Consider the following 27,378-nt stretch of genomic DNA (forward strand, 5'->3'; position numbering starts at 1 on the left):
CAGGATGTGGGAGTGACAGTCCCTATGTTTTTCAGTGACATCTAGTGCCCATTCCAGGTGCCAGTGGAAATTAAACACCCGGAAACCCTGGTGGCATGGTGGTTAAGTGCTACAGCTGCTAACCAAAAGGTCAGCAGTTCAAATCCACCAGGCGCTCCTTGGAAACCCTATGGGGCAGTTCTACTCTGTCCTATAAGGTCGCTATGAGTCTGAATCGACTCGATGGCAACAAGTTTGGTTTTGCCTCATCACTGGTATTTTGAGAAACATGGCACAGCATAAGGAAGCCACATAACAACTCTTCCTCATGAGATGATGGCAGTAGGAAGCTGGAAAACAATGGAACCTTCCAAAACTCCAGGTGGATTGTAGAGGACACAAGACTCACCTCTAGAATTTTCCTTCTCTGGCCGGACTAGAACAGCAAATCTAGGCAAATAATGGACTCTTCAGCAGGGGTATGTGTAAAAAGAGAACAACAGTAGAAACAGTAGGGGGGAAGTCATTTATTTTAATACTGTTAGGAAGAAGAAAATCTTTCTACTAAGGGGGCTTGGGAGGAAGGTGCAGGGAGTGAGGGGGATGACAGGGAGGAGTTATCTTGGGCTTTCAAACCAGGGCATCCTTAGTGCAAGGAGCTTCCCGGATTTCGTAGAACTGGGAGGTCCTCATCTTGAGTTCCCGGGCCACCTGGCAGATGGAAAAAGGCCAGCAGCAGTGCACCGCCAGCCAGTCCTCGCACAGTGTGCCCTACGACAAGACCCCGTGTCGGTTCTGTCACTGATCACCAGCTCATTCCCATCACCCAGGCACCTGTACAATATGACCTGCTGGCTCCTCCTGCCCACCACCTCCACCATCCACCAGCACCCTAAAGTCAGCACCCAAGAACCCAGCTCCAAGTGTGAAGCAGCGTGGTTGCTAATCAATACCTGCAATTCAGAGACCTGCTCTTAGGACCACTAAAACTACACTGGACCACCTTGAAACCACTGGTTCCTCCTACCAACACCTTTTTTTTTTTTTCTTTTAAAACCTAATCTTTATAATTATTTCATTTATTTATTTGGAGTAGGTAGTAAGAGCACATGGCATATTAACCATATTTTCTTCTGTAACTCTTCTCCACCCATGTCTGCTATAACTAGATGATACACCCTCAGTTTCCCCTTTGGTAAACATCCCAAGCCCCAAGGCTTAAGTTTCAAATATGGCTGACCAATAAAAAACCTACCTGCTCTGACCCCTCCCTGTCAGGTTTCCTGCGGAAACCACAATAAAGGTGCTTGTCCACAGACACACCTTTTCTCTGCCTGTGACCAGACCTGCATTTTCCCCATGTAGCCCTGCCGGGCATGCTGTGAACACCAGGGAGTATGAGTATAATAAATCTTTAAATGCTTCCAGCTGCTCCCTCTTGATTCATGTTCGACCTTACCAGACCTCAAACAGTACTATTATATCAAGTTTTAAAACTCAAAATCTCGGCAGTAAGAAAGGATAGGAAGTGTAAAGTAAATCCCCCTTCCACAGCCATCCCCAGCCACCCAGTTACCTGCCCCAAGGCAATCATTGTTGGTAGTTTCTTATATACCCTTCTAGATAAATTCTATGCCTACACAAGCATATACATATATAGTCTTCTGAGGTAAACAGTTGCGTAATTCTGTGCCTTGTTCCCAATATATGTCTTATTCTAAAGCATAGATGAGAAGATAAGGGGGCAGAGAAACAGAATAACTAGAATACAATTAAAGAGAATGTTGACATGTTGTGAAAAATGTGACTAATGTCAATGAATATTTTGTGCTAAAATTGTTAAATAGGAACCTAATTTGCTATGTAAACTTTTGCCAAAATAGATATTTTTTTAATTTAAAAAATAAAAATATAATCTTAGACCCATTCCATATCAACACATGAAAATGGACCTGTTTATTTAACTCCCCACATCTTACTATGCATGTATGCACGGCCTGTCTGTCCCCGGTCTCCGTGAACCTCAGTCTGAACTGCGTTGGAAATTGACTGTCTGGATCTTTGAAGGACCCCTAGGGAATCCCCAAAGTGAATGCTGCATATGCCATATAGGGTATATTTTAAGTCAGACTATCCCAAGTATATCTTTCGAATTTGGTGGAATTCTGTCATTATCTTTTGATGCAATAAGAGACAGAGAAGCAGAAAAGTAGTTTTATTTCTACAGATGAAAGAGAATGTGTGTTGGTTTAAGGGGTTTGACTAACAATGGCTGCATCCTCTCATTTAAAAAAAAAAAATATACCATTACCATCAAGTTGACACCCTATGGGACAGAGTAGAACTGCACCATAGGGTTTCCAAGGAATGGCTGGTGGATTCAAATTGCCAATCTTTTGGTTAGCAGCCAAATGCTTAACCACCGGACCACCAAGGCTGCGATGCATCCTCCTATTCTCATCAATCCATGGCTCAGGAAGCACAATTTGGTCAATGGGCTGAGCAAGCCATTGGCCAATAATCTGCCCCATAATAGGTCCCCCTGGAAATATCCTTCACAATATGGCATGTTAGTTAACTTATATTTCCTGGTAATGAATTAAATCAGAAGTATATTCCATGTCTTTTCCCAAAGCCTACCACCAAGAAAAGCGTGGTATTTTTAAGCTTCCCCCTGACTTCTTTTGTGGGGGAAATCACAGGTGTGGAGGACATCCAGGTTCTCACATACATCCAGGTTCATATATACCTTTAAACACACTTACCTGTATTTTATGTCTCTCTCTGGTGCCAATTCTTAGTGCAAAGGAGGACCCAAGTAACAATGGCCAACAAAGACACTCTCCGTAATGCCTGGCGATGTCACACTCAAGACATATCGGACAAAATAGACCACAGAAACCTGTCAATAACCAAATAAAAGAAAGCCAAGGTTCTCAGGTGTTCTTGGAGCAACTTCACATCACAAAAGAGCACTTACATCCCTGTGCCATCAATTTAATGCTGCACTGTCTCCCTGCAATCAGGGACTGAGAGTGAATAACCAATTCTCAAAACTCAGTGTATGAAAATTGCCATAATAGAGCCAATCAAAATTGTCATCTTTTGTCGAACCTTAGCAAAGCTGAACCCAATACAATTCTGTTAGCATTAACTATGGTAATTGTTTTTTCCTGTCAAGAGAAAAGCATTAAATAATTTTTTACAGTGGAATTGTAACTATGGCTTCTAGTACATTCATCTAATTTCAATATTTAAAACAGGCACAATATATATGATACTTTGAACAACAGCCATCTTTTTCGATAAATGTGATTGGAAGCTCTTTTATGGTACACTGACTCTGCCTGCTATTCTTACTAGGACTTCATCCTATTTCTCAGGCCAGGTTAGTCTAATTTTTGCTAGTTTCATGAAGCCACTGACATCTGCCAGTTTTAACCTGCAACTATGAGGGGCTTGGTTTCTTCAACGTCAACCTAAAACAGTTCATGATTTCTTCATTCATTCATCTTTAACTACCGATATTGATTCCTACACATTGTGTTTGAACCACCTAATGCAGAGGTTCTGTTCACAGACTCTTTGGAGAATATAATGATAGCTATGAACCCGTTCCACGGGGGAAAGTAAATGCACAAATACATGCGAAATTGCTCATTCAGTTTCATGGGGCTCATGGAGTCACTGAAAACTATCACTAGACTGCAGCCTAAGAACCTCTGATATACAGCTAAGGTGTTATGTCATCTAGCGTTGCAAAAGGTGACAATCCTGATAAATATAAATAATTAGGACTATGAAACAGGAAAAAACGCATATATTTTTTTAATTGAACCATAATTAACACACAATAAAACGCACAGATCCTAACTACTCAATTGGATGAGTTTTGGTAATTGTGTTTATCCAAGTAACCAAACATGCAGAACACTACCCTCATCCAATAAAGTTCTCTTGTGTCTTTCCCAGTCAATTCCAGTTCTCCACCTCCCACTCCAGTGGTAATCAGTATTCTGATTTCTATTCCCATAGATTAGTTTTGCCTATTCTTGGACTTCACATAAATGGAATCACACTTCTCTGTATTTGGCTTCTTTCATTCAACAACATATTTTTTGTATTCATTTATGTTGTTATGTGAGTCTGTAATTTTGCTCTTTTTTATTGCTGAGTAGTGTTCCATTGCCACCACTCATCTGTCAATTTGTCATACTGTTAGCTCAAGTGTTGCAATGATGCTGGAGCTATGACACATATTTCAAACACCAGCATGGTCATCCATGGTGGACAGGTTTCAGTAGAGCTTCCAAACTAGACAGATTAGGAAGACAGTTTTGGTGATCTACTTCCAAAGATTAGCCAATAAAAACCCTATGGATCACAACAGAAAATTGTCCAATATGGGGCTGGAAGATGAGCCCCCCAGGTTGGAAGGCACTCAAAATACACAGTGGCCACAACAATGGACTCAAGCATATACCAACAGTTATGAATATGGCACAGGACCAGGCAAGGTTTCATTCTGTTGTACATGGGGTCGTCATGAATTAGTAGCAACTAACAATAACAGTATTCCAATGTATGAATACTCCACAAGTGGTTTATCCATTCTCCCATTGATAGGATTTGATTGTTTAATTTTTGCTGTTATACCACACATTATGAATAAGGCTATTATGAAATTCATATGCAAGCCTTTATGTGGACATATGTTTTCATTTCATTTGGATAGATTCCTAGAAGTGGAATTGCTAGGTATGGGGTAGATGCATGTGTAACTTCAGAAGAAATTGTTAAACAGTTCTCCGAAGTATTTGTACTGTTTTATACCCACCAGCAATACACGAGAGTTCTAGCTGCTCCACATCTTTATCAACATTGCTATTGTCAGTTTTTTTTATTTTAGCTATTCTAGCAAGTTGAAATGGTAGCGACCACAGCATTTTAGTGCACCAGACACGAAGGCTCACATACAGTGACACCAGCACACTAGAAGAACCACCTGTCAAAGGCCTGCCTCTCCCTGTCCCCTATCCTCAACAATGAGAAGTACAAAGTAGTACTCCCAAATTTAGCAGCAAAGAAGCAAACAGTTAGGCATGCTGTTTTAACTTAGAACCATCCAGGGCTCTCCAGGACCCTGGTCTTCTTCAACTCCACACAGTGGGTGAAGGAGCACGTAAGCACAAAGGGTGTGAGAAAAGGGGTCAAGGAACATCTCATCTTAGAGGAGCAGGATATCTGTTCAGGAGACTCCAGAGAAGAACTAAATCATTTACCATAGCATCACTTAACCCAAAGCTAGCTCGGCATTCAGTCTAGAATAAGTCTGGGATGTTTCACCCTGTATTTTAACATACTCATTACTCCTAGGAAGATCAGCAGGCCCACCCAATACTGAAAAATGGTATGAACAGCTCAGAGGACAACAAACGATCCAGTGAACTATGTATGGTGAGCACAGAGTGGTCGCACTGAGTGCAACTTTGAATTATGGGAATCATGGCAGATAAAAATCAATCAATTCACTTTATACTTGGATTGTGAAATAACATAAATCCCCTCAAATAAAAAAAAAGAATCAAAAACTGCACAATTGTAAAGCTGGCAACCTGAGTGAATTATAAACTGTACTTATACAATTGCTTCACCACTTTAACTGATAAAGAGAAACACCTACTATCCTTGGGCAGTATATTGTAAAGAAATTGTTATTTATATTGAACTTTTTTATGACATTGTTCTTATGACTCATGTCTTTAAAAAAAAATGCTGTTATTTTTATTTTTAATCTTTTTATGTCATATAACCATCTTATCTCAGCGTTCATTAGGAGGTGGTACTAGACGCTGAGCAAAACACACCCAAAAGTCAATTTGGAACAGAAGTCAGATGTGATAAAAAACAATATGAAGGCCAAATTTTATTATGTAATAGCTAATATTTATAGAGTTCTCCATGTGCCAAGCCTTGCTAAAAGCACTTTGCACCTATTAACTCATCTAATCCTCAAAACATTCCTAGGAAGAAGGTAATTTTGTTGTTGCTAGCGGCCACCCAGTTGGCCCCCAACTCACGGCAACTCCGTGCACGGTGGAACGAAACTTTGCCCGTTCCTGTGCCGTCCCCATGTTCAGTTTCAGATTGGACTGTTGTGATCCACAGGGCTTTCACTGGTTGATTTTTGGGAGTAAGTTGCCAGGCTTTTCTTCCTAGTCTGTCTCAGTCTAGAAGCTCTGCTAAAATCTGTTCAACACTACAGTAACTCACAAGCCTCCATTGATAGACACGTGGCAATTCACAGGAAGTGCGTTGGGGGCATTGGTGGTTCAGTGGTAGAATTCTACCAATGGAGTTCAATTTTGATTCCCCACCAATGCAACAATGCAGGTATTCTTATGATCCCCATTTCACAGGTGAGGAATCTGACACTTAGAGAATTTAAGAAAATTGCCCAAGATCATTCAATTATTAGCAAGGGGCAGGGGCCATATTTTAACCCAGGTAGTCTGGTCCCAAAGTTTTAACTGCTACACATATGTCCATATGTTTTCATATTTTATATATTCACCTAATGTGCCATAATGGCTGTGTATTTATGTGCTCAAGACAATATCCCCACTACCATCCCTTTATATTTATTCCCATGGGACAGTCTTAAATCATTGAACTTCTCTAAGAAAGATCCTTTGTGTAAAGTGTTACTGCTCTATACTGTAAAGTAGTGTAATTGGATATGAAAACACTATTGGGTCACACCCAAAAAAAAGATACTCAAGAATAGGACGATGGGATCCTTTATTTAAAGAATCTGTGAGAGAAAATATTAACAACATATATAACAGACCAAGGTTTAGTATCCAGAATATACAAAGAACTCTCACAAATTAACACATCTTCTCCTTACTTATCGACTATCCCATTATCTGACATTTCACATTTACAATAGGAAAAAATCTACCATACAACTATTTTGCACATTAACAACATACATCTGGCAGTAACAAAGGTACAAGGCGAGAGTAGTGCTGGCTTTAATGGTTAAGCTTATGTTTCAGTTGGGTTGGACCATGATTCTCAGTGGTTTGGCAGTTATATAATGATGTAACTTCGCAGTTATATAATGATGTAATATGGCAGTTACATAAATGATATAATATGGCAGTTATGTAATGATATAATATGGCAGTTATGTAATGATGTAATTTGTCAGTTGTGTAATGATATAGTCATTCTCCATTTTGTGGCCTGATGTGGTCATCTCCATTTTTGCATAACAATGATTTCGCATAATGACCTGGTCTTTGGAATAAGTGAGGTGAGGGTGTACATAAAAGATTTAAAAATAAAAGAAGAAAATGGGCACAGGATATAAGCATGGTAATTAACAAAGAAAAATACAAATGGCTAATAAACATGAAAACTTGCTCAATGTTGTTAGTAACCAGGGAAATGCATGTTAGGACAATCACAAACTATTTATTACCCATAAGAGTGGCAAATGTTTCCAAGTTTCATAATATCATATGTCGTGGGGGCTATCCAGAAACACGCACGCCATACAGTAATGTAGGTGGAAATTGGCACATCAACTTTGGAAAGCAACTTGGCTGAATCTGTTAGAACTTAAAATAGCCTAGGATCTAGTAATTCCACTTAACAGCATCCACCCTAGAGCAATGCTTACACATGCGCACAAAAGGGGTGGGGATAAGGACACACACCACAGCATTATTTGTAATTCGAAATTTGAAACAACTTTAAGTGTACATCAATGGACAAGAGGATAAATAAACCATGACAGTATAACCATACTATGGAATAATTCGTGTCAGCCAAACAAAATGAGGTGGAAGATCAATAAATAATAACAGAGTTATATCTCTAAGACATATTTTGAGTTAAAAAAAATCAAACTGTAGAATATATACAGCATAACACATTTACAAAAAAAACCAAACCCGTTGCTGCGGAGTCAATTTCGACTCACAGAGACTCTTTAGGACAGAGTAGAATTGCCTCTTAGGGTTTCCAGAGGGTGGCTGGTGGGTTCACGTTGCCGACCTCTTGGTTAGCAATCCAGCTCTTAGCCACTGTGCCCCCAGGGTTCCAAATACATTTACATATGGGTACATATGTAAATACAGAGAAAAAGATCTGGGAGGGGATCCTCTAAACTTATTTTTTAAAAAGGGGGGGAACATGGTTCCCTTTTCTGTCATGTTTGAATTTTTTTTACAGGGTAAATATATACACGTTATTTGTGAAATTTTAAAAAACATTTTTTAAAATAAGGACCTCAGGCTAGCAGTGAGTTGCCAGCCCTAAAGTGACTTAAGTCGTAAAAGCAGCCTCTTCCTCTTCTACCTAGAGTCCCAGCAGTTATTTAAGTGCCCACAGCCTAACTGTTCCTGGTCTGTTCTCTGGGATGGGCACCACCTTCATCCATGGAATGTGGTTCATTATTCATCCTTCTAACTCATAGGGGAGTCAAGATACAAAGAAGAAGCCCACACAAAGCCAGACCGTGGAGCCCCAGAGAGCAAAAGTAGGAAAGTTAGGTGGAAATTGCAGTGAGGCACATTTCAGATCAATTATTACAAAAAGGCAGAAGCTTCTAAGAATAAAAGATGCTCAAAAAAGGAACGAGCACACTCATATATTGCCTGGGGGAGTGTAAATCAGTACAACTTGCAAATGGAGAGCCATTTGGCAACATTAAAATAGCTCATACTACCTGACTAGCAGGTTTACGCCTTGGCAATATCCTACAGATACACTCACGCACATGTGAAATGATATATCTGTACAAGGATATTCATATAGCATTGGCTTCAATAGAAAAAAACTTTGGAGACCACATAAAGGTCCCCCAATGGAGATTTTTGGATAAATAAACTATGGTACAGTCATACAGTAGAATCTATGCCACAATTTAAAAAACTAGCTATCTCCGGACGTGCTGCTATGGTCTGATCACCTAGATATATTGTTAATTTATTTCAAGTAAAGAACAATGCATGTTCACAATTTTATCATTTGTGTAAACTGTACACATACACACAGAGCAAAAAAATCAAAAAGATTTGGTGCAGTGAATTGCATATTCTAGCCATGGTCTTGTAACTCCCACAAAATGATTGGGGGGGCTTTGCAAATAAGGTCTTTTTGGCCTACCAAAGGGATTGGACAGTTTTACTAAAGCAAAGAAGGTACATGGAACCCTTGTGGGGGTGGACTATGCAAATAAAGTACATGGAAACATTGTAGGGGATTGGTCAGTTTTGGCATCCCACTAGGCTTAAAGGCAGTCAATCCCAGAGATTGGAGGGGGACCCCACTACCATCAAGAAGAAGAGCCAGGAGGAGAACACATCCTCTGGACCTGGGGTCCCTGTACTGAGAACCTCTTAGGCCCAGGAGACAGGAAGAGTTAAAACACTGTAGATGGCAACTACATGAGATGGTGCTGTGGGTTTCCCATCCCATGAAGTAAAGTGGCTATAGTGGGTCACTAGGCCCATAGAGCGAAAGAGCTGAGCACTTTCAAGCAGGAAGCTTCCTGGTGGAGTGGGGTGCCTCTAGGCACTTATCAGCAAACCTAAAGAGCTTTGTTAACACTTGACCAAGCAGGGCAAAGGCCAAGCTGAGGATCCAGGGCCAATGGCCAAAGGCAGAGGGAGAGGGCCAAAGGCCAAAGGCACAGGCCTGTGGTTGCAGCTGAGAAGAAGCTGTCCTGACCTAAGAACTGTATCTTGAGATGTTCCTCTTACTTCCAGGTTGATCCTGATCCTAAATGGTAAATTATTACTTCCCTAATAAACCCCATAATCGTGAGTATGGTCTGTGAGTTCTGTGTGGCCACTGCAAAAAATTATCAAACCAAGCAGAGAAGTAGAGGGTGCCATGGGAGGGATGGCTGGTATATCAGAATTGGTAAAAAGGCTGCAGAGTGCAGATATGCCTGAGCGCCACCTCATAGGAATCAGCTTTGAGCTACTGCTGATGTTGATTCTCCTCCCTCCCTGAAGTTAGAGGAGGTCGGACAATGCTGTGCCATTTTTACAACAGATAACAAAATGTTAACAACAGTTTTCTTCAAAGGCTGGGTTAAAGGATACTACTTTTTTCTTTTATACCCTTTTGTATTTTCTTTATAGGTACATGATTCTTTCATAATAATAATTATTAATCTATTTTCATTAAAAAATTTTTATATCTTTATATAAGTACACAGACTCTATCTGGAATCTGCTAAGGGTGGTTGCCTACGGAGAGACGAACTGGGTGATGGGGGCAAAAACGGCAGGAGCAGTTACTTTTCTATACATAAGGGATAGGTACTTTTGGATTTTGCATCATGTGCATGGTAACCTATTCAAAATAATATTATTTAATGACCAAGCTGGCTCCAGAGGAGCTGAGTCCTCCACCTTGGGGGTGTTGAAGAAATGTAGGCAGGCAGGTACAGGCATGCTGAAGTGGAGATTTAGGCAAACAGGTGAGAAGCAGAACCAGCTGACCCCACATATCCCTTTTAACACTGAGGCTCTACAATTCTTTCAATCACAGTGCAAGAAAGAAAGAAGGAAGAATACATGTTAAAATTCATTCATTCATAGGGAGGGAAAAACATTAACTAGACAATAGGTAAGTGGTAACTTTGTTGAAGGGTAAGAGAGTACACAGTATTGGAGAAGCCAGCACAACTTGACCAAGGCAAAGTCATAGGAGCTTCATAGACACATCCAGACTCCCTGAAGGACTGAGTTACCGGGCTGAAGGTGAGGGACCATGGTCTCAGGGAATATCTACCACATTGTTTATAAAGAAAATGTTCTACAACCTATTTTGGTGAGTAGCATCCGGGATCTTAAAAGCTTCTCAGTGTCCATTTAAGATATGTCTATTGGTCCCACTCCATCTGAAGAAAAGGAGAATGAAGAAAACCAAAGACACAAAGAAAAGATTAGTCCAAAGGACTAATGGACCACAACTACCAAAGCCTTCACCAGACTGAGTCCAGCACAACTACATGGTGCCCAAATACCACCACCAACTGCTCTGACAGGGATCAAAATAGAGGGTCCTAGACAGAGCTGGAGAAAAATGTCGAACAAAATTCTAACTCACAAAAAAAGACCAGACTTACTAGAATGACAGACTGGAGAAACCCTGAGAGTATGGTCCCCCTGGACACCCTTCTAACTCAGAACTGAAGTCACTCCTAAAGTTCACCCTTCAGTCAAAGATTAGACAGGCCTATAAAACAAACAATAACACACATAGTTCAACCATGTATACAAGACTAAAACCAAAGGCGAGAAGGCAGGAAGGGACGAATGGAAATGGGAAACTGAGGTCGAGAAGGGGAGAGTGTTGACACATTGCAGGGTTGGCAACCAATGTCACAAAATAGTACGTTTATGAATTGTTTAATGAGAAACTAATTTGCTCTGTAAACTTTTACCTAAAGCACAATTAAAAAATCATTCTAAAAAAAATTCATTCATTCATATATTGATTGAGGAAATATTTTTAAGGGCCTCCTCTGGGCCAAGCACTCTGCTGGGCCCCATAACAGAGAACAAGGTAACTGTGGTCACTGCTTTCAAGGACTGTATGATTTGTCTAAGATACAATTTGTAGACATAAATTCCAGTCTGAAGCTGTCCTGAAAGCCAAAGAAGATCCTGCTTTACTTCATTCCCCCACCCTGGGCATCTGATGGTTCCTAGTATACACCAAGCTCTTTACTGCCTGGTGCTTATGGTACCTTCTATGAGGAAGGTTGTTTGAGTAGCTGGTTCAGGTGTCTGCTTAACTGTTAGTTCCTCAGAGAAGCCATTCTTTCTCCACCTTCATCCCAATAATTCCTTTTCATAACACCCTATTTTTTTCAAGGTACTTGCAATTATTTTGTTTATTGACTTGTTTCTTTATAATCTATCTTCTCTAAGAAACCATCTCTGTCTTCTTCACTGTTGTATCTGTAACATCTATCATGTTCCTATACAAAGACAGGAAATCGGCAAATACTGGTTGAATTACAAACCAATGTTGATAACACCTTCCACATAAACCTTCTCTGGGGCAATATCACAAACATTCCTAAAGCCAGCCTTTCGCAAACGATGCCTTGCTACCCACAATGCCATTGAGCAAGCATTTTTTCCACCTTGGCTTCATCTTCACATCTGAGCCTCCAGCAGCCATATCTTCCACAGGATACAGAACCACCGATTTGCTTATCTCAGTGCAGTGTGAATTCAGGTAAAAGCACAGAGGTGGGAAGAGGGAGGCAGTTTGAAAAGTAAAATTACAATAAAATGAAGAAGGAAAATGTCAAAAAGAAATGGAAATTACTGCGGTTCATAATATACCCTTTGCTTGACGGATGACAAATTGTAGCAATGATTCTCAGCATCTGAAGAAAAACTGTCCCAGGATAGGAATCTGGTGTGGAACAAAGTCACGGAAAGAAACCCTCTCTTTTTGACCAGACTTACTGGTCTGACAGAGACTGGGGACACCTGAAGAGTATGGCCCAGGACACCCTTTTAACTCAGTACTTAAGTCACTCCTGAGGTTCACCCTTCAGCCAAAGATGAGACAGGCCCATAAATCAAAATAAGGCTAAATGGGCAAAGGGGAGAGTGTTGACATATTGTGGGGTTGGCAACCAATGTCACCAAACAATATATGTATTAATTGTTTAATGAGAAACTAATTTGCTCTGTAAACCTTCATCTAAAGCACAATAAAAAATTAATTAAGAAAGAAAGAAAAGGAGCTCTCTCTTTTTTGTTCCCAAGTTTGTTACAACTATCTGAACAGTGTTTTACTTGAAATGAAACTTTGTGGGTAAAATAACCCTTTCAAACAAGGAGGGGGAGAAACTTAAGCTTTATAGCACTCAGAGTCCAGCTGTATCCTCAGAATCATGGCACAAATAAAGAGTGCACAAAGTGATTACTTTTCAATTTTCTTCTGAGATAATGAGCTTAGAAACCCTATGAGCAGTCACAAAATGGAGGCGCATCTAGAGAACAGTTAGGACACAGAACATGTGAGATCACCTTGTACTCTAAGTATCCATGGCCTCTCGTCCATGATTCATTCCCACTGTAAAGAATATTTCTCCACACATCCTCCTTCTGTTGCCTTTAGAATGGGCTCTGAAATGGACAAGGAGGGAGCCCTCAGGAAACCCAGTGTGGTTTGATATCCTGAGTAATGATGGTGGTGGGGAGCAGAGCTGGGCAGTAAAGCAATGTTTGAGGAAGAGGGGATTGCAGAGGAGTGGCCCCTTTCTTTGACCAGCTTTTTGGGTGCTCTTTGGATTGGACAGAAATCACTCTGCTGAATCCAGTCTAAGCCTCTTGACTCTACTCTTTGTTATAACATGAGCTTTAATTCTGAGGTTAGTTTTTTAGGCGATCCTTACATTCTGTGAGTTACCGTATAGCCTTGTAATGAAATATAGGGGTCTCTTGTGTAAAAAAAATGGCATGGGGGCAGTATCTGACCACCTCTAACCCCTCAAGGGGGAAAGAGAATCAAAATCTACAGCCCAAGGCTGGGTCCTATGAGGCAGAAGTCAGACATGCCTCCCCTCTCAGCCATCTTTACCAACTCTGACACCAAACATCCCTCCCACAACACTCTCTACTTCTCTGCTGGGTTTGATAATTCATTGCAATGGCCACACGGAACTCACAGACTATACTCACAATTATGTGGTGTACTAGGGAAGTAACAGGTTATAATTCAGGCTCAGGAACACTCAAGGATACATTTCTTTCATCAGGATAGCCTCTTCCCAGCCATGCCCGCAGGCACGCCTCTCCCTGGCCTTAGGCATCTGCCCAAAGGCACTCAGCTTTCTCTCTCCATGGGCTGGGAAGCCCAACACACCATCTCCTGCTGCCAGGTTTCTCCTGCTACTGCTTCTCACCATCTCCAGGGTTACACCTCACTTTTTCTGTATCTCCTGGTCCCAGGAGCCCCCGAGCGCAGAGATTCCAGCTCCAAAGGACATGCCGGCTCCTGGCTGTTCCTCCTTGGTGGTGAGGAGATCTCCCTCTCTGCTCCATAACTGGCTCTCTTTTAAGGCAAAACTGACCAATCCCCTTGGTAGGCGACAATTACCCTGTCACACAGTCCTACCCAATCACATGGGTGGGAATTACAAAACGATGGCCAGAAAGGTCAGACACAAAAGTAATTAATCCACCACAGCTTGCAACCAAAAAACCCTAATTGATCCAGTTACGCTCTTAACCAGTGTTAAGAGTGGATTCTGTGGATTATCTGCTTTATCCCTGATAACAACACTTGAGGTGGGCACCTGCTGTAACATGCTGAAGGATAATAAAAATTTATAATAACAATAATGCTAAGGTTCATTAAGTGCACCATAATGATATTTGTTGGGATTTTCCTGGTAACAGTGCCCCAGCATACTTTGGGGAAATAACCCCTTCACTAGCATAGGCAATATTGGTGGGGCTGTCATTAAAAGTTCCCTGGCCTGGCCAAGTAGTAGGCGAGTGACCCAACTAGGCAAATGGGGCTCCTTGAGCCAAAACACTGATTCTCAAACAGGATGACACAAGGATAAAAACATTTAGAGTTGACCAGATTGTCAGCTAGCTCCTGACAATACATCTTGCCCCTTATGAACTTGTTTTTTAGTTGATCCTTTGATTCTCTAAGCTACCCCATAGTCTCCTAATGAAATGCAATGCTTGCTTGCAACGAAAAAACCCTAATGTATCCAATTATGTTCCAAACCTATGTTAATAGTGGGTTCTATGGATTATCTGCATAATCATGACAACAATCCTTGAAGCAGGCACTTTTAGTTTCCTTATCCTCATTTTAGAGATGGAAAAATGAAGATCCAGAGAACTTGCTCAAAGTCAAATGGCCAGTAAGAAGAGTTAGGAATCAAGGCCAGGCCTACGTCTGAAGCAAATCTGAGTTCTTAATTACTACACTATATTCTAGGCTTTGTCCAAGTTGGAATGCACTGATGTTTTTCCTCCAACTACAAGCTACAAAGGGAATGTGGTCCACATCACAATTTGGGGCTAGGTCTCCATCTTAGTTATCTAGTGCTGCTATAACAGAAATACCACAAGTGAATGACTTTAACAAACAGAGATTTGTTCTCTCACAGTCTAGTAGGCTAGAAGTCCAGATTCAGGACATCAGCTCCAAGGAGAGACTTTCTCTCTGTGTCAGCTCTGGAAGAAGGTCCTTGGCATCAATCTTCCCCTGGACTAGGGGTTTCTCAGCACAGGAACCCTGGGTCCAAAGGACACACTCTGCTCCCAGCACTGCTTTCTTGGTGGTGTGAGGTCCCCATGTCTCTCTGCTCACATCTCTCTTTTATATCTCAAAAGAGATTGACTTAAGACAGAATCTAATCTGGTAGATTGAGTCCTGCCTTATTAATATAACTGCCCCCAATCCCACCTCATTAACATCATACAGGTAGGATTTACAACACAAAGGAAAATCACATCAGATGACAAAACGGTGGATAATTATACAACACTGAATTATGGCCTAGCCAAGTTGACACACATTTTTGGGAGACACAAGTCAATCCATGACATTCCACCTTTTGCCCCCCCATTCACGTCCTTGCTATATGTAAAACACATTCACCCTATCATGTCATAGCAAAAACTTTAAATCAGCTCCAAGTCCAAAATCTAAAAGTTTGTCATCTGTGAAATCTAGAATTCAAGTTATCTGCTTTCAGAGTACAATGGTGGAACAGGAACAATGTAGACATTTCCATTACAAATGGGAGAAATTGGAAGGAAAGAAGGGATAACAGGCCAAGCAAGTCAGCACAGCACATTACACTAGCCCTCAAGGATTGAAAATAAGCCTCTGTTCTCTGAGACCATTTACACAATGGCCCTACCTTCCAGACTCTAGGTATTGGCCACACTCTACAGATTCTGCACACTCTACAGATTCTGAGTGGAGGTCCCTCAGCCCTGGGCTTTAGCTCCACCTTCCAGGCCCACTGGAATGGCAACTCTGCTCCCTCGCATTTGGGTGGCCCCATCCTCCTAGCCCATCTGAGCGATGACTCCACCCTTTGAGACCCCAGAGGTCGCGGCCCTACTCTTTGAGACTGAGGCAGCTCTGCTTCCTGGTTTCTTGGCCTTTCCGCCCCTTGGGCCTTGTCACCTGCATCTGTCCTGTTGGGCTAAGTATTCCAAAATTCTGTACCTCCACCGATAAATGCCCGAAGGCACCCCACTCCACCAGGAAGCCTCCTGTACAAAGGCACTCAGCTCTTTCTCCATGGGTCGGCTCTAGCACCATCTTGCTCTGGTCTCCTGATTCTGCTACTGCCATTTCTCTGTTGCTGCTTCTTGCTGTCTGCGCTGTCTCCAGTATAACAGCTCTCCTCATTTCCTTCTGGGTCCTCACCAGAATTGTCTTTGATGTTCATAATTCCACCAACAGTCTCTTCAAGGCAATCTAGGCTTTTACTATTAGGTACTTTAAAACTCTTCCAGCCTCTATTTCAAAACTGCTTCCACATTTTATATACCTGTTAGAGCAGCACCCCACTCTCTCGGTACCAAATTCTGTCTTAGGCTGGGTTCTCCAGAGAAGCAAAACCAGTAAAGCATATAAATATAGAGAGAGATTTATATGGAGAAATAGCTCACACAGTTGTAGAGATGGGAACATCCCGAGTCCGTGGGTCAGAAGAGAGGCTTCTCCTGATTCATGAAGCCACAAGGGCTGGCAAACCCAAGATCAGCAGGTCAGAGGGTAGGGCTCTTGCTCACAGGCTGTGAAGACTGAAGAATTCTAAGATTAGGAGCCAAGACGGCAGGTAAGCTGCTAGCTCAAGCCCCAAGAACTGGACGTCAGATGAACAGAAGCCAGCTGCAGGATCCAAAGCGAGCAAAAGTCCACAAGCCTTGCCAGAGAGTCCACTTATATTTGATGCAGGCCATACCATCAAGGAAACTCCCCTTCAACTGATTGGCTACTCACAGCAGATTCCATCATGGCGCTTATGATCACATTATTTCAAATCTCATCATGGAAGTGATCACAGCGACTGCAAACTGCATCAAAACTGCCAAGCCACTGAAAATCATGCATGGCTCAGCAAAGCGGACACACAACCTTAACCATCACAGTCTCCACACAACCAGTCTTGAAAACTGTACAGAACCAGGAAGAATCTTGAGGGAACCAGAGAAGGGCTGCCATCGTTGTCTGGTCACAAGTTCACATGAGTAGCAGTGGCAGGAAGAGACTTGCCAAGCTCTTGGTCAGACAGGCAAAGAGATGGGGTGGTGGGTAGGATTTGTGCCACGCAGTCTCTTCTCCGTGAGGCCCAGAAAAACAGTAAAGACTCAAGCTATGGTGATCAGAATGCTAAAAACTGTTGTTAGAGCTTTGTCTCAGCAAGACTCCTGGGTTCAGTGAGAACTTCGACCACATGACAACTCAGAGCTTTCTGAATGATTCATCCTGTGAGGCTTTGGAAGCCTTCAGCGTGTGGAAAGAGCCATATTATTCAAAAATATTAGACCCAAGGTCTGTTGTATTTGAATTTGAGAGACTGACCCTCACCCATCAAAGGGACCTCTCCTCCCCCAAGGGAGACTGTGTGACTTATTCAGAACACTTTTTTCTAGGGCCAGAGTATCAGATCCTGGAATGCAATTCAGATATGTGGTACCAGAGATAGGTCAGAATGTCCTAAGGTAAAAATAGAATTGATATACTTTGAACTTCAAACCTAGAGGAGAATCATGTAGCTAGAGGTACCTCTTTAGAGCTGAACCAGTGTCAGAAAATATTTTAATCAAGAAATGGGGGTCCTTTTGTGATTGTTCATGTGTTATAAGAGTACTACATATTCCTTATAGAAATATTAGAAAAGAGAAAAGCAAAAAGAAAATAAAAATTAGTCATTAATCTACCATTCAGAGTCATCTGCTATAAACATTTTTATTTGTATCCTTCTAGACATTTTTCTAAATATTTCCCTTTAAAATGGCGTCTAATGTGCATTGTTTTGCAATCTGCTTCTTTATCTTAAAGATATATCCAAAACATCTCTTCAACTCATTGTTATTCTATAATATGATTTCCATAGCTGTATAATAATTCATTGTATGGATACTCCCCTCCCTGCCTGGACATTTAGGTTGTTTCAAGTCTTTGCTATAATAACCGATACTGCATAATTTAACTTTGCTGCTAAATCTTTGTATATGATTATTTTCTTAGACTAAATTCCTAGCAATGTAATTAATAGGCCAAAAGCTATGTAATGCTTGAGGTTTTTTTGGTATGTATTGCTAACCCACCTGCTAAAAAGTGTGTACCAATTTACACTCCCACCAACAGTAGATGAGGGAGTCCATTTTTGCCAACAGTGGATTTTTCGTCATTTAAAAAAAAAATCTTTGAGGGCACTACTTATTCTATAAAAGCATCCAAAGCCCTGAAAAGCAAGACTTTTTTAGCCAGGGAGTGCTTCTGAGTCTCCAGATTAGTCCAGTTATTCTGAAACCATTTAATTTCTGTCCTTGTGCCTAATGTAGCTCTTCCACCTACTGACATCTTGGGGAAGAAAAAAAGTAAGGAAGAACTTAAATGAAGAGGAAAAACAGACAAATTCTCTTATCTCTGCAGACACTGAAGAGGCCGGTGCTCCAGTCCCCGCCTGTCTGGACAATTGAGGTGATGGTGGTCCTGCCACTGGCTCCCCGAACAGGCTGCTTCACCACAGCGCGAGCTGGCCCATGGCTCCTGAAGCGTCAAGAGATGGTGATTAACTCAGAAATGAAGAGGGTAGTTCAGAGGATAATCATTAAGCCAAGACAGAGTGATAAGGAGAAAATAGGAGCCCGGTAGTGCCAAGTGACCTTGTTCTTCATTCTTAGCCCAAGCTGATCTCCTTCATAGCTCTCCCTTTTCCTTTGGCATACTTTCTCCTCCAAATTTTTGCCTCAGATCTCTTAATGACATCACCATTCCTAATCCTGTCAAACTCAACGTCCAGTCTGCTTCCTCGGTGTTTCTCAGCATCTCCGAATAGCTAAGGTCACAAATTTGAAACCAGGAGGTTTCACTTCAAATCCCAGCATGTCTTTTCCTGGATGCTTGAATCCTAGTTAAATCGCTTAATCTCTCTGCACTTCCGTTCGTTCAAAAGTAAGATTAAAAAAAAAAAAAAAAATTCTATCTCACAGAGTTATTCTATCAATTAAAGGACATATAATTAATTAGTTTACTGTGCTCAGAGAGTGTGCAACAAGGTAACCCTGGGTGAGGCTACACCTAAGAGTTTTTGAACCTCTCTTGAAGAGACTCTGATAAGGAATTGGACTGAATTTGCAACCCGGAATAGGATACTGAAGTTGAATGTGCAGTATCATTGAAATGAATAACCCAGACTTCAGAACATGTCCTGATGTCAAACTACCGGATGATTATCGTAGTGGAGCCACAAGGTACACCTTTGGGTTGGGTTCCCTTGAAGGGAGTGTATATTCCCAGTGTCGATCATCCCGAGTTAAGAAATGAGGGCTCAGGAGATAGACTTCAAGAGTGAGGGAAGAAAAAACTTTCTTCTCTTTCTGGATTTCTAAGTCAGTTTTGCCTGAAGTCTAATCATGGCGATGCCTGGAGCAACTCCCACCGTGAAGAGTAAGCTGCATCTGGCCACATGGAAAGTGCGGGTCAAGAGTAGGGTAAAAAGCCTCTAGAATGAGCTTGGGTCTGTGCAGTAGTGGTAATTATTCTGTTTTGTTCTTCCCTTTTGGAAAACCTCGTTCAGAGTTTGCACCTGGTCTCCAGTGTGCTGTGAGGCACCTGTCTCACACTTGAGACATAGTAAACAAGAGGATGGCAACATTTCTTCCTGTGTCAGTTGTTGTTGCAGTAATAATCTCATGGACTCATGGCCTTAGAACATACCTGAGCACTGGTAAAGCAACACCCTGGGGACAGCTTAGAAATAGCTGGGGTGACCTTTGAGAACCTTCAGTTTCTGAAAATAAAGCCAATGGTTTTTCACGGTATCCCAACATGTTGTATTGTTCTTGTTATTAAGACCATATCCTTTTTTATCCCACCAATAACACCCAAACCCAGAACATTATCGTGTTAAAAAAAAAAAAGTCCTAAGCCTCACTCCAAAACAATTGCACAGGTCTCCAGGGATGAGGTACAGAAACCTGTATGTATAACACAGTTCCCAGGTCATTCTTAGGCAACCATCCTGATACCTGATACCAGTGGAAACCACTGGTGATGATTACAATAGCTTCTGAGTCTCCCACCCAGCTAGGTGGTGACGCCAAAGGAACAAAGATGGCAAGAAAAATAGAAATAGAAGTAGTAGACGGGAAGCGAAGAGGATCATTGGGATATACCAGGTCTAAAGAGCATATGAGACATCCAGAATTACCTGGAAATCCTGGCCCAGTGTTTGGAAGAGAGGCTAGGGTTGGGAGTCGCCTGTCTAGAAGTATGGAGTCACCTGAAAAAAGCTACGAAGCATCCCCAGCCCTTTTATCCACTATGCATTACGGACAATCCCTAGGGCCTAATGAGCTTTTCGATGGCCTCCATAAGTATTTGAAACCTGAAAAAAGTATTGGCTCCAAAATACAAAAACTGCAAAATAGAAATTAATCAACGCTCACTTAAACACTTAGAAAAATCTAGCATCACATCAATCTCATTGTCTAATTTATAATCAGTTTATTCCATTTGAAAACAATTTGTAGGTTAAGCTCTTTTATTTTACAAAAACTCCCATGTATGACTGATTACTAAGAATCAGCAGCTATTCATAAATTAAATGAATCACTCATAGCAAAATAATTTAAAAATCAATATTATAAAAATCTTTTAACTTATCATACAGCAAAAATATATATGTATAGGATACGGGATGTATGTTACATGTGCATTTTAATATACTTGTTATGATGTGGGTTAGGACCTACTTTTATACATATCTTATTGCCTCTACTTCAATGTGAGCTTCTTGAGCTCAGGAGGCGCGTTCTGTTCCTCCCTAAATGTCCAGTATCCAGCACACTGCCTTAAAACCTAGTGGGTGAATGATAAATATTTGTTGAATTCAGTCAAACTGAACTCACATGTTTCTTTGTTCTGTTTGAGTCCCTCCCAAAATCTAGCTAAAAATTACGTGGCCTTAACTCTGCTTCATTCGCTAGTAAAGGTACAACTCTCAAGTGTGAATTGATGAAATAAAAGCAAGGGGTAGCTCCAAAGCTTCCTGCATCTCTCCAAACAATTTAAGACACTTACCTCTCAGTGTGATGCTCACAATTTAGGGCTTCCATCATTATACTAAGAGCTTTTAATTATCTCTGATTTTAGAGTAGTGATTTCTTAGGGTTGATCATCTGGATTATATTTTCCCCTGAAGTGAGCCATTTACAGTTCACAGCCCTAGGATAGAATTTTTTCCTTCTATCTCAGAGTTTTATGGGTAAAACTTTTTATTACAACAAGGGAGACTGTCCTCTATTCCAAATCAAGTAACTTTTCCTTGCTGAGAGAAGAGTTGAGTTTTATGTGTGTGTGTAATTTTGAAGGAAACCCTGGTGGCGTACTGGTTAAGTGCTATGGCTGCTAACCAGAAGGTCAGCCGTTCAAATCCACCAGGCACTCCTGGGAAACTCTATGGGGCAGTTCTACTCTGTCCTATAGGGTCGCTATGAGTCAGAATTGACTTGACTGGCAACGTGTTCGGTTTTTGGTTTTCTAATTTTGAACTCAAGGAGAAGCATGTTATTGAGTTCCTTTCTACAATACCCTGAATCTTTGGTGCTTTTTATATTAAAATATTTGAATTAACATGCATTGGCTAAAACATTTCAGTTCAAGATTATTGCTTATGTGTCTTATAATTAAAAATCACAACCATACCTCTCTTTCACTGAGCACCTTCTATGTACCAGACACTTAGTGGTTCCTTTGAGAACTGAAAGATTGTTTAGGGGCTGCTCCAGGTATCAGACTAAGTAGCTACTGTAGCTTCCTGGACAGCGTTTAGCTCTGTATATTACCCTGGGGAATCTTACACCACCATGAAGACTGGGAACGAGTTTGGAAGCAGTGGGTGAAGCTGATGGTCTCAGAGCTTTGCTAAGTCAGAGCAGCTGTCCATTTACCATCAAGTTCAGCAAGTTCACAGACTTTAGATTCAGACACACTGAAGTTCAAATGTGGCTCAACTATATTCTAGTTGTTTGACCTCAGGAGATTCAACTTGTTTCCTAATCTGAAGGGAGATACTGCTGAAGATATGGTGTTAGTTAAAAAAAATTTTTTTTTTCCCTTGGTGGAAAAATCCCTTTGCTTTGAGAGATACTGGTAGCTCTTAGCCCCAGTCTCCTCTTCTGTAAAATCGGGATAAAAATATCCCACCTCCTCAGTTGCCAGGAGGAGTAAACAAGGTCGTGGACCTGGCACATAGTAGGCATGCAGTCAATGGCATTTATTGTAATTTAACAATCCTGCACATACACTGCAGCCAGTTGTATATTTTTCTAAGAAACTAAGAAAGGAGGAGATCTGGAGCAGCTTCTCCATTGTCATATGTGCCACCCAAATACCTTAAAAGCAATCAGTGACCAACTGACCTGGTTTGGCCAGGACTGAGGATTTCCCCAGAATGGGGAACTTTCAGTGCTAAAACCAAACAGACCCACGCAAGCCAGATAGTCAGTCACTCTGGTCGTCAGAAGGAAAGGGAAGCTTCAACTGGCAAGAGACAGGAGGCCCACTCCAGATGTTCTAATTTGACCTGCTCCTACCAAGTCACAGCATTGGCAGATGGGTTAGAATATACACCCTTGCCCTTTCTGACCTCCCTTTATGCTGCTCCTTTTCTAGCAGCTAAGCATGTTCCCCACTGCTTGTCCCCAGATGCCTGTGCTTCAGCCTGGGGGGTTCACTTCCATGTCCCAGCATTTCTTCCTTAATCAAACTTGCAGCACTATAAATTTATTCCACCTTCCACTCAGGCCTTTTTGATTACTTCATACTCTTAACTCAAGCCAAAACCCTTGAGTTCTGATTTCAAAGGGTGGAAATTACTGGCAGCCAAGAGAAATAGTTTTATTTGGTCCGGGTTCAGCATCTGAAGTTGAGAATAAAGAGACGCCCTTCCACCCAAGCCAGCCATTTTCTTTTCACCAGTCAAGCAAGGCCTGAAGGAACTAGTCAGTTGCCCCTTTTCAAGTACACATGGGAAAAGATAGCAACCACTTTCTTCCCAAGCCCAGTTTTCTTTTATAATTTACTGGAATCAACATCTTTTCCCAGGCTCTTTATAATAAGAGATTGATTTGATATTCCAACTAAAGCACAAAAGCTGGGGAAAAAAATTCACCATACTCCCTACCTCAAGTTGGAAATAAAATGTGGTTCATCTTCAGAGGACATTAATGAAAGTAACAGAAGTGACTGTGTGTTGAGTAAGGAGCCATCCTTAGGACACTTAGAGAAGTAACTTCCAAAGCAATTCATAGTGAGAGATGTTTTCTTGTCACTTGGGCTATCCTTTTCCCTTTGACAGTTAGTTGACTGATTCTAAGCATCGGTTCAATCCAAAGTGAAATATCTCTTCTAAAGAACGTTGTCTTGATATTCCAGAATCTGAGGTCATAGCAGTGCAACTGACAGACAACTGATTTCTTTGAAGACAGTACACACCTGACTGTGGGCATGTCTATCTTCCTAATATGAAGGGAGATACTGCTGAAAATACTATATAAGTACAAAAAAAAAAAAAGTTATCCTTTGTGGAAAAATCCTTTTTCTTTGAGAACCATTTGTAGTAAACATTTATCCAGCTAAGTGTCACTTTACCTTCCCTTGGGAGGCTCAAAAGGCTACAGAGTTCTGCCATGCCATGTGGCTGGTGTGCAGCACGGTCCACTCTTCATCTCAAGACTGCCGATCCAATTCAGCAAGATGATATGAGTCCTACAACTAACCTGACAGCAGGGACACGAAGATCTTTCAGCTCAGGTGTCACACCTCAATCCATCTAATAAAACATGGTCTCCTGAAGTTTGAGCTATGCCAGGTTGCCCCAGAAGTCCCTAGGTGATGCAAACTGTTAATGAACTTAGCTGCTAACTGAAAAGTTGGAGGTTCAAGTTCACCCAGAGGCACCTCAGAAGAAAGGCCTAGTGATCCACTTGCAAAAAATTAGCTACTAAAAACCCTATGGACCACAGTTCTACTCTGACACACATGAGGTTACCATGTTTTGGAATCAACTTAACAAGCAACCATCTATTTTTTAGGTTGCCCCAACCCTCTAAGGCATTTTACAACTTCTAGAAATTCCCTATTCTTCCATGGACTCCATTGATTATGCTAGGAAAGTGATGCTTCTTCCCTCCTACCCAGCTCAGATGGAATCTAGTGGAAAAGCAGGGCTCAGCTGATGATTGCCTCCCTACTGCTCTGAATCCTCAGGGTCTTCTGAGTCTCAGAAGTAAGCCTCTAGGGCACATCTTTGGGAGGCAGAGACCTCAAGCGGGGGAACTTCCTTAGAGGACAAAACATTAGGCAAAATTGCACACTGTAGGGGTGAATCTACAATCATAATTCAACAGAACATTAGAAAGACAACAGGAGGAAATTGCCAATGATACTATACATGCTTCTCATCAGACCCAGAGAGAATGATTGTTTAGGGTTCCAAACTTCAAAGCATTTACTCGAGCATGGTTTTTAGCAAAAGCCTATATAGTACCTTCCAAATCAGGATTCCTCAGACAGCTTCATAATTGCCTTCAATCACTGGATTCTGGGCCACTCTCACTGTCTTCTTAGCCATGAGGATGCATCCTACGTTAGCAACAGCCACGTTTCTTCTGCTCACCACTCTATTCTAGCACTTACCACAACGTCTGGCACATAATAGGCACTCAATAATTTGCTGAATAAATGTACTATACATAAAAATTGAGGTTCACGAATAAGAGAAATTAAGAGGTAACTGCTAGCAAGTCAAAGAGACACGCAATACTATCAGGGAGATAACAAGGGGTTGGGTGTGGAAACTAAGGACTTATTAAGGCAAGGAACAAAGGGGCCCCCACATCTGCAAACAAAGTAACAAGAAATGGGCCAGGGCACGGAAACAAAGCCATTCCCCAGAGCAATGGGGCAGGGTATCTAAAAACAGCCCACAAACTTCTTTAAAGTTGCCTTTCAGAAGCAGCTGGAGAAAACCAGCCCCAGGGACATCCGTAGAACATCCACCTGTGACCGCTGTGTGACCTTCCACCAGGGGCAGTAAGCGGCTGCTGCCCCAGCCAGGGAATTGAACCCTGGGAGTGACAGACTATGCAGGCACAACACCCCATAATAAGCCCTGCTACGAATCCTAGAGGCCTCCAGGACAGGAGCCATCTTGGAAAGCTGCTGCACAGGAATCTTAATTAACATATCCCGGCCTGTGCCTATGAATAAACATGAATCTTTTTCTGCCCAAGAACTTTTAAAAACTCAGGCCTGTCTTTTGTTCTGTGAGATGGGGGTACGCATTGCCCTAGGCCTTCCTGTCTCCGCTTGCAAGCCTCTTCAATAAAGCTTTGCTCACGTGGAAAAAAAAAGGAGGTAATTCCTAGCTTTGCAAAAAAGATTTACAGCAAGATCCTTTTCAAGAGTGAACTACCACTGTACATGTAAGCTATGATTCCATACTTTAAAATTTCATTTTTACTCAACTTTTCTAATCAAACATCTATTTATGAAGTGACTAATTCACATGCCACACAGCTAACTCTTCCACCTAAAAACAAAATAAATGAGAAATGGCAGAGGAAAAAAACCTGAATGTTCTTCTTTACCAAATAATACCAACTATTTATAAAAAAAGAAATCATAGAATTAGAAAAATCACCATTTTGCAGAGCCCCCAACAAAACTTATTCAGGAAATGCTCTTCAATGGGTTCTAAAACCATTAGGTTAAAAAAAAAAAAAAGTTGCTTGGGAGCAGGGTATTTCCAAAGTGCCAAAGTATCACTCCACAGATTTCTCATTGCAAAGAGAAAATGTATCTTTACTCCGAAGAGTCCCAGAAGTGCAAAAAATTATCTTTAAAAATGGAAAGTTCTGAAAGTTTTAAAAGATGTATGTACATGTGTAATGGACTGAATTGTGTCCCCCAAAAATATCTGTCAGCTTGGCTAGGTCATGATTCCCTTGTATGATTGTATGACTCTCTGCCATTTATCTTCTGATGTGATTTCCCTATGTGTTGTAAATCCTGTCACTATGATGTAATAAGATAGATTAGCAGAAATTATATTGACGAGGTCTACAAGATTACGTGGTGTCTTAAGCCAATCTCTTTTGAGATATAAAAGAGAGAAGCAAGCAGAGAGACATGGGGACCTCATACCACCAAGAAAGCAGTGTTGGGGACAAAGTGCATCCTTTGGACCTGAGGTTCCTGTGCTGAGATGCTACTAGACAAAGGGAAGACTGATGCATCACAAGGATCTTCCTGCGGAGCCAACAGAGACAGAAAGCCTTCTCTTGGAGCTGGCACCCTGAATTCAGACTTCTAGCCTACTGCAATATGAGAGAATAAACTCCTTGTTAAAGCCATCCACTTGTGGTACTTCTGTTATAGCAGCAGTATATAACTAAGACGTTATTGTTGTTAGGTGCCACCCAGTTGGTTCCAACTCATAGCGACCCTACATACAACAGAATGAAACACTGTCTGGTCCTGCTCCATCCTCACAATCATTGTTATGCTTGAGTCCATTGCTGCAGCCATTGTGTTGAGGGTCTTCCTCTTTTTCACTGACCCTCTACTTTACCAAGCATAATATCCTTCTCCAGGGACTGGTTCCTGCTTGATAACATGTCCAAAGTATGTTAGATGTAGTCTCACCATCCTTGCTTCTAAGGAGTATTGTGGCTGTACTTCTTCCAAGACAGATTTGTTTATTCTTCTGGCATGGTATACTGAATATTCTTCGCCAATACCACAATTCAAAAACGTCAATCTTCTTCGGTCTTCCTTATTCACTGTCCAGCTTTCAAATGCATATGAGGTCATTGAAAACATCATGACTTGGGTCTGGCGCACCTTAGTCCTCAAGGTGACATCTTTGCTTTTCAACACTTTAAAGAGGTCTTTTGCAGCTGATTCACCCAATGCAATGCATCTTTTGTTTTCTTGACTTTTGCTTCCATGGGTGTAGATTGTGGATCCAAGTAAAATGAAATTGTTGACAACTTCAATATTTTCCCCATTTATCATGAGATATATATTGAGATATATATATACTAGTATATATATACTTAC

The 27,378-nt window shown here is 41.4% G+C and overlaps 1 protein-coding gene across 1 annotated transcript; it reads right to left on the reverse strand.

The window, feature by feature from the left end:
* Positions 1 to 416: 416 nt before the first annotated feature.
* Positions 417 to 27,295, reverse strand: PLAC8L1 (PLAC8 like 1). The gene is made up of 4 exons (XM_049873985.1): positions 23,438 to 27,295; positions 18,662 to 18,798; positions 2,745 to 2,881; positions 417 to 750 (listed from the first exon to the last, which is right to left on the reverse strand). Exons 1-4 carry the CDS (start codon positions 23,560 to 23,562, stop codon positions 610 to 612), a joined length of 540 nt encoding a protein of 179 aa, XP_049729942.1. The 5' UTR covers positions 23,563 to 27,295; the 3' UTR covers positions 417 to 609.
* Positions 27,296 to 27,378: the final 83 nt, after the last annotated feature.

This window comes from Elephas maximus, chromosome 2 (assembly GCF_024166365.1).
Source record: "Elephas maximus indicus isolate mEleMax1 chromosome 2, mEleMax1 primary haplotype, whole genome shotgun sequence".
In the NCBI taxonomy this organism is placed as follows: Eukaryota; Metazoa; Chordata; class Mammalia; order Proboscidea; family Elephantidae; genus Elephas; species Elephas maximus.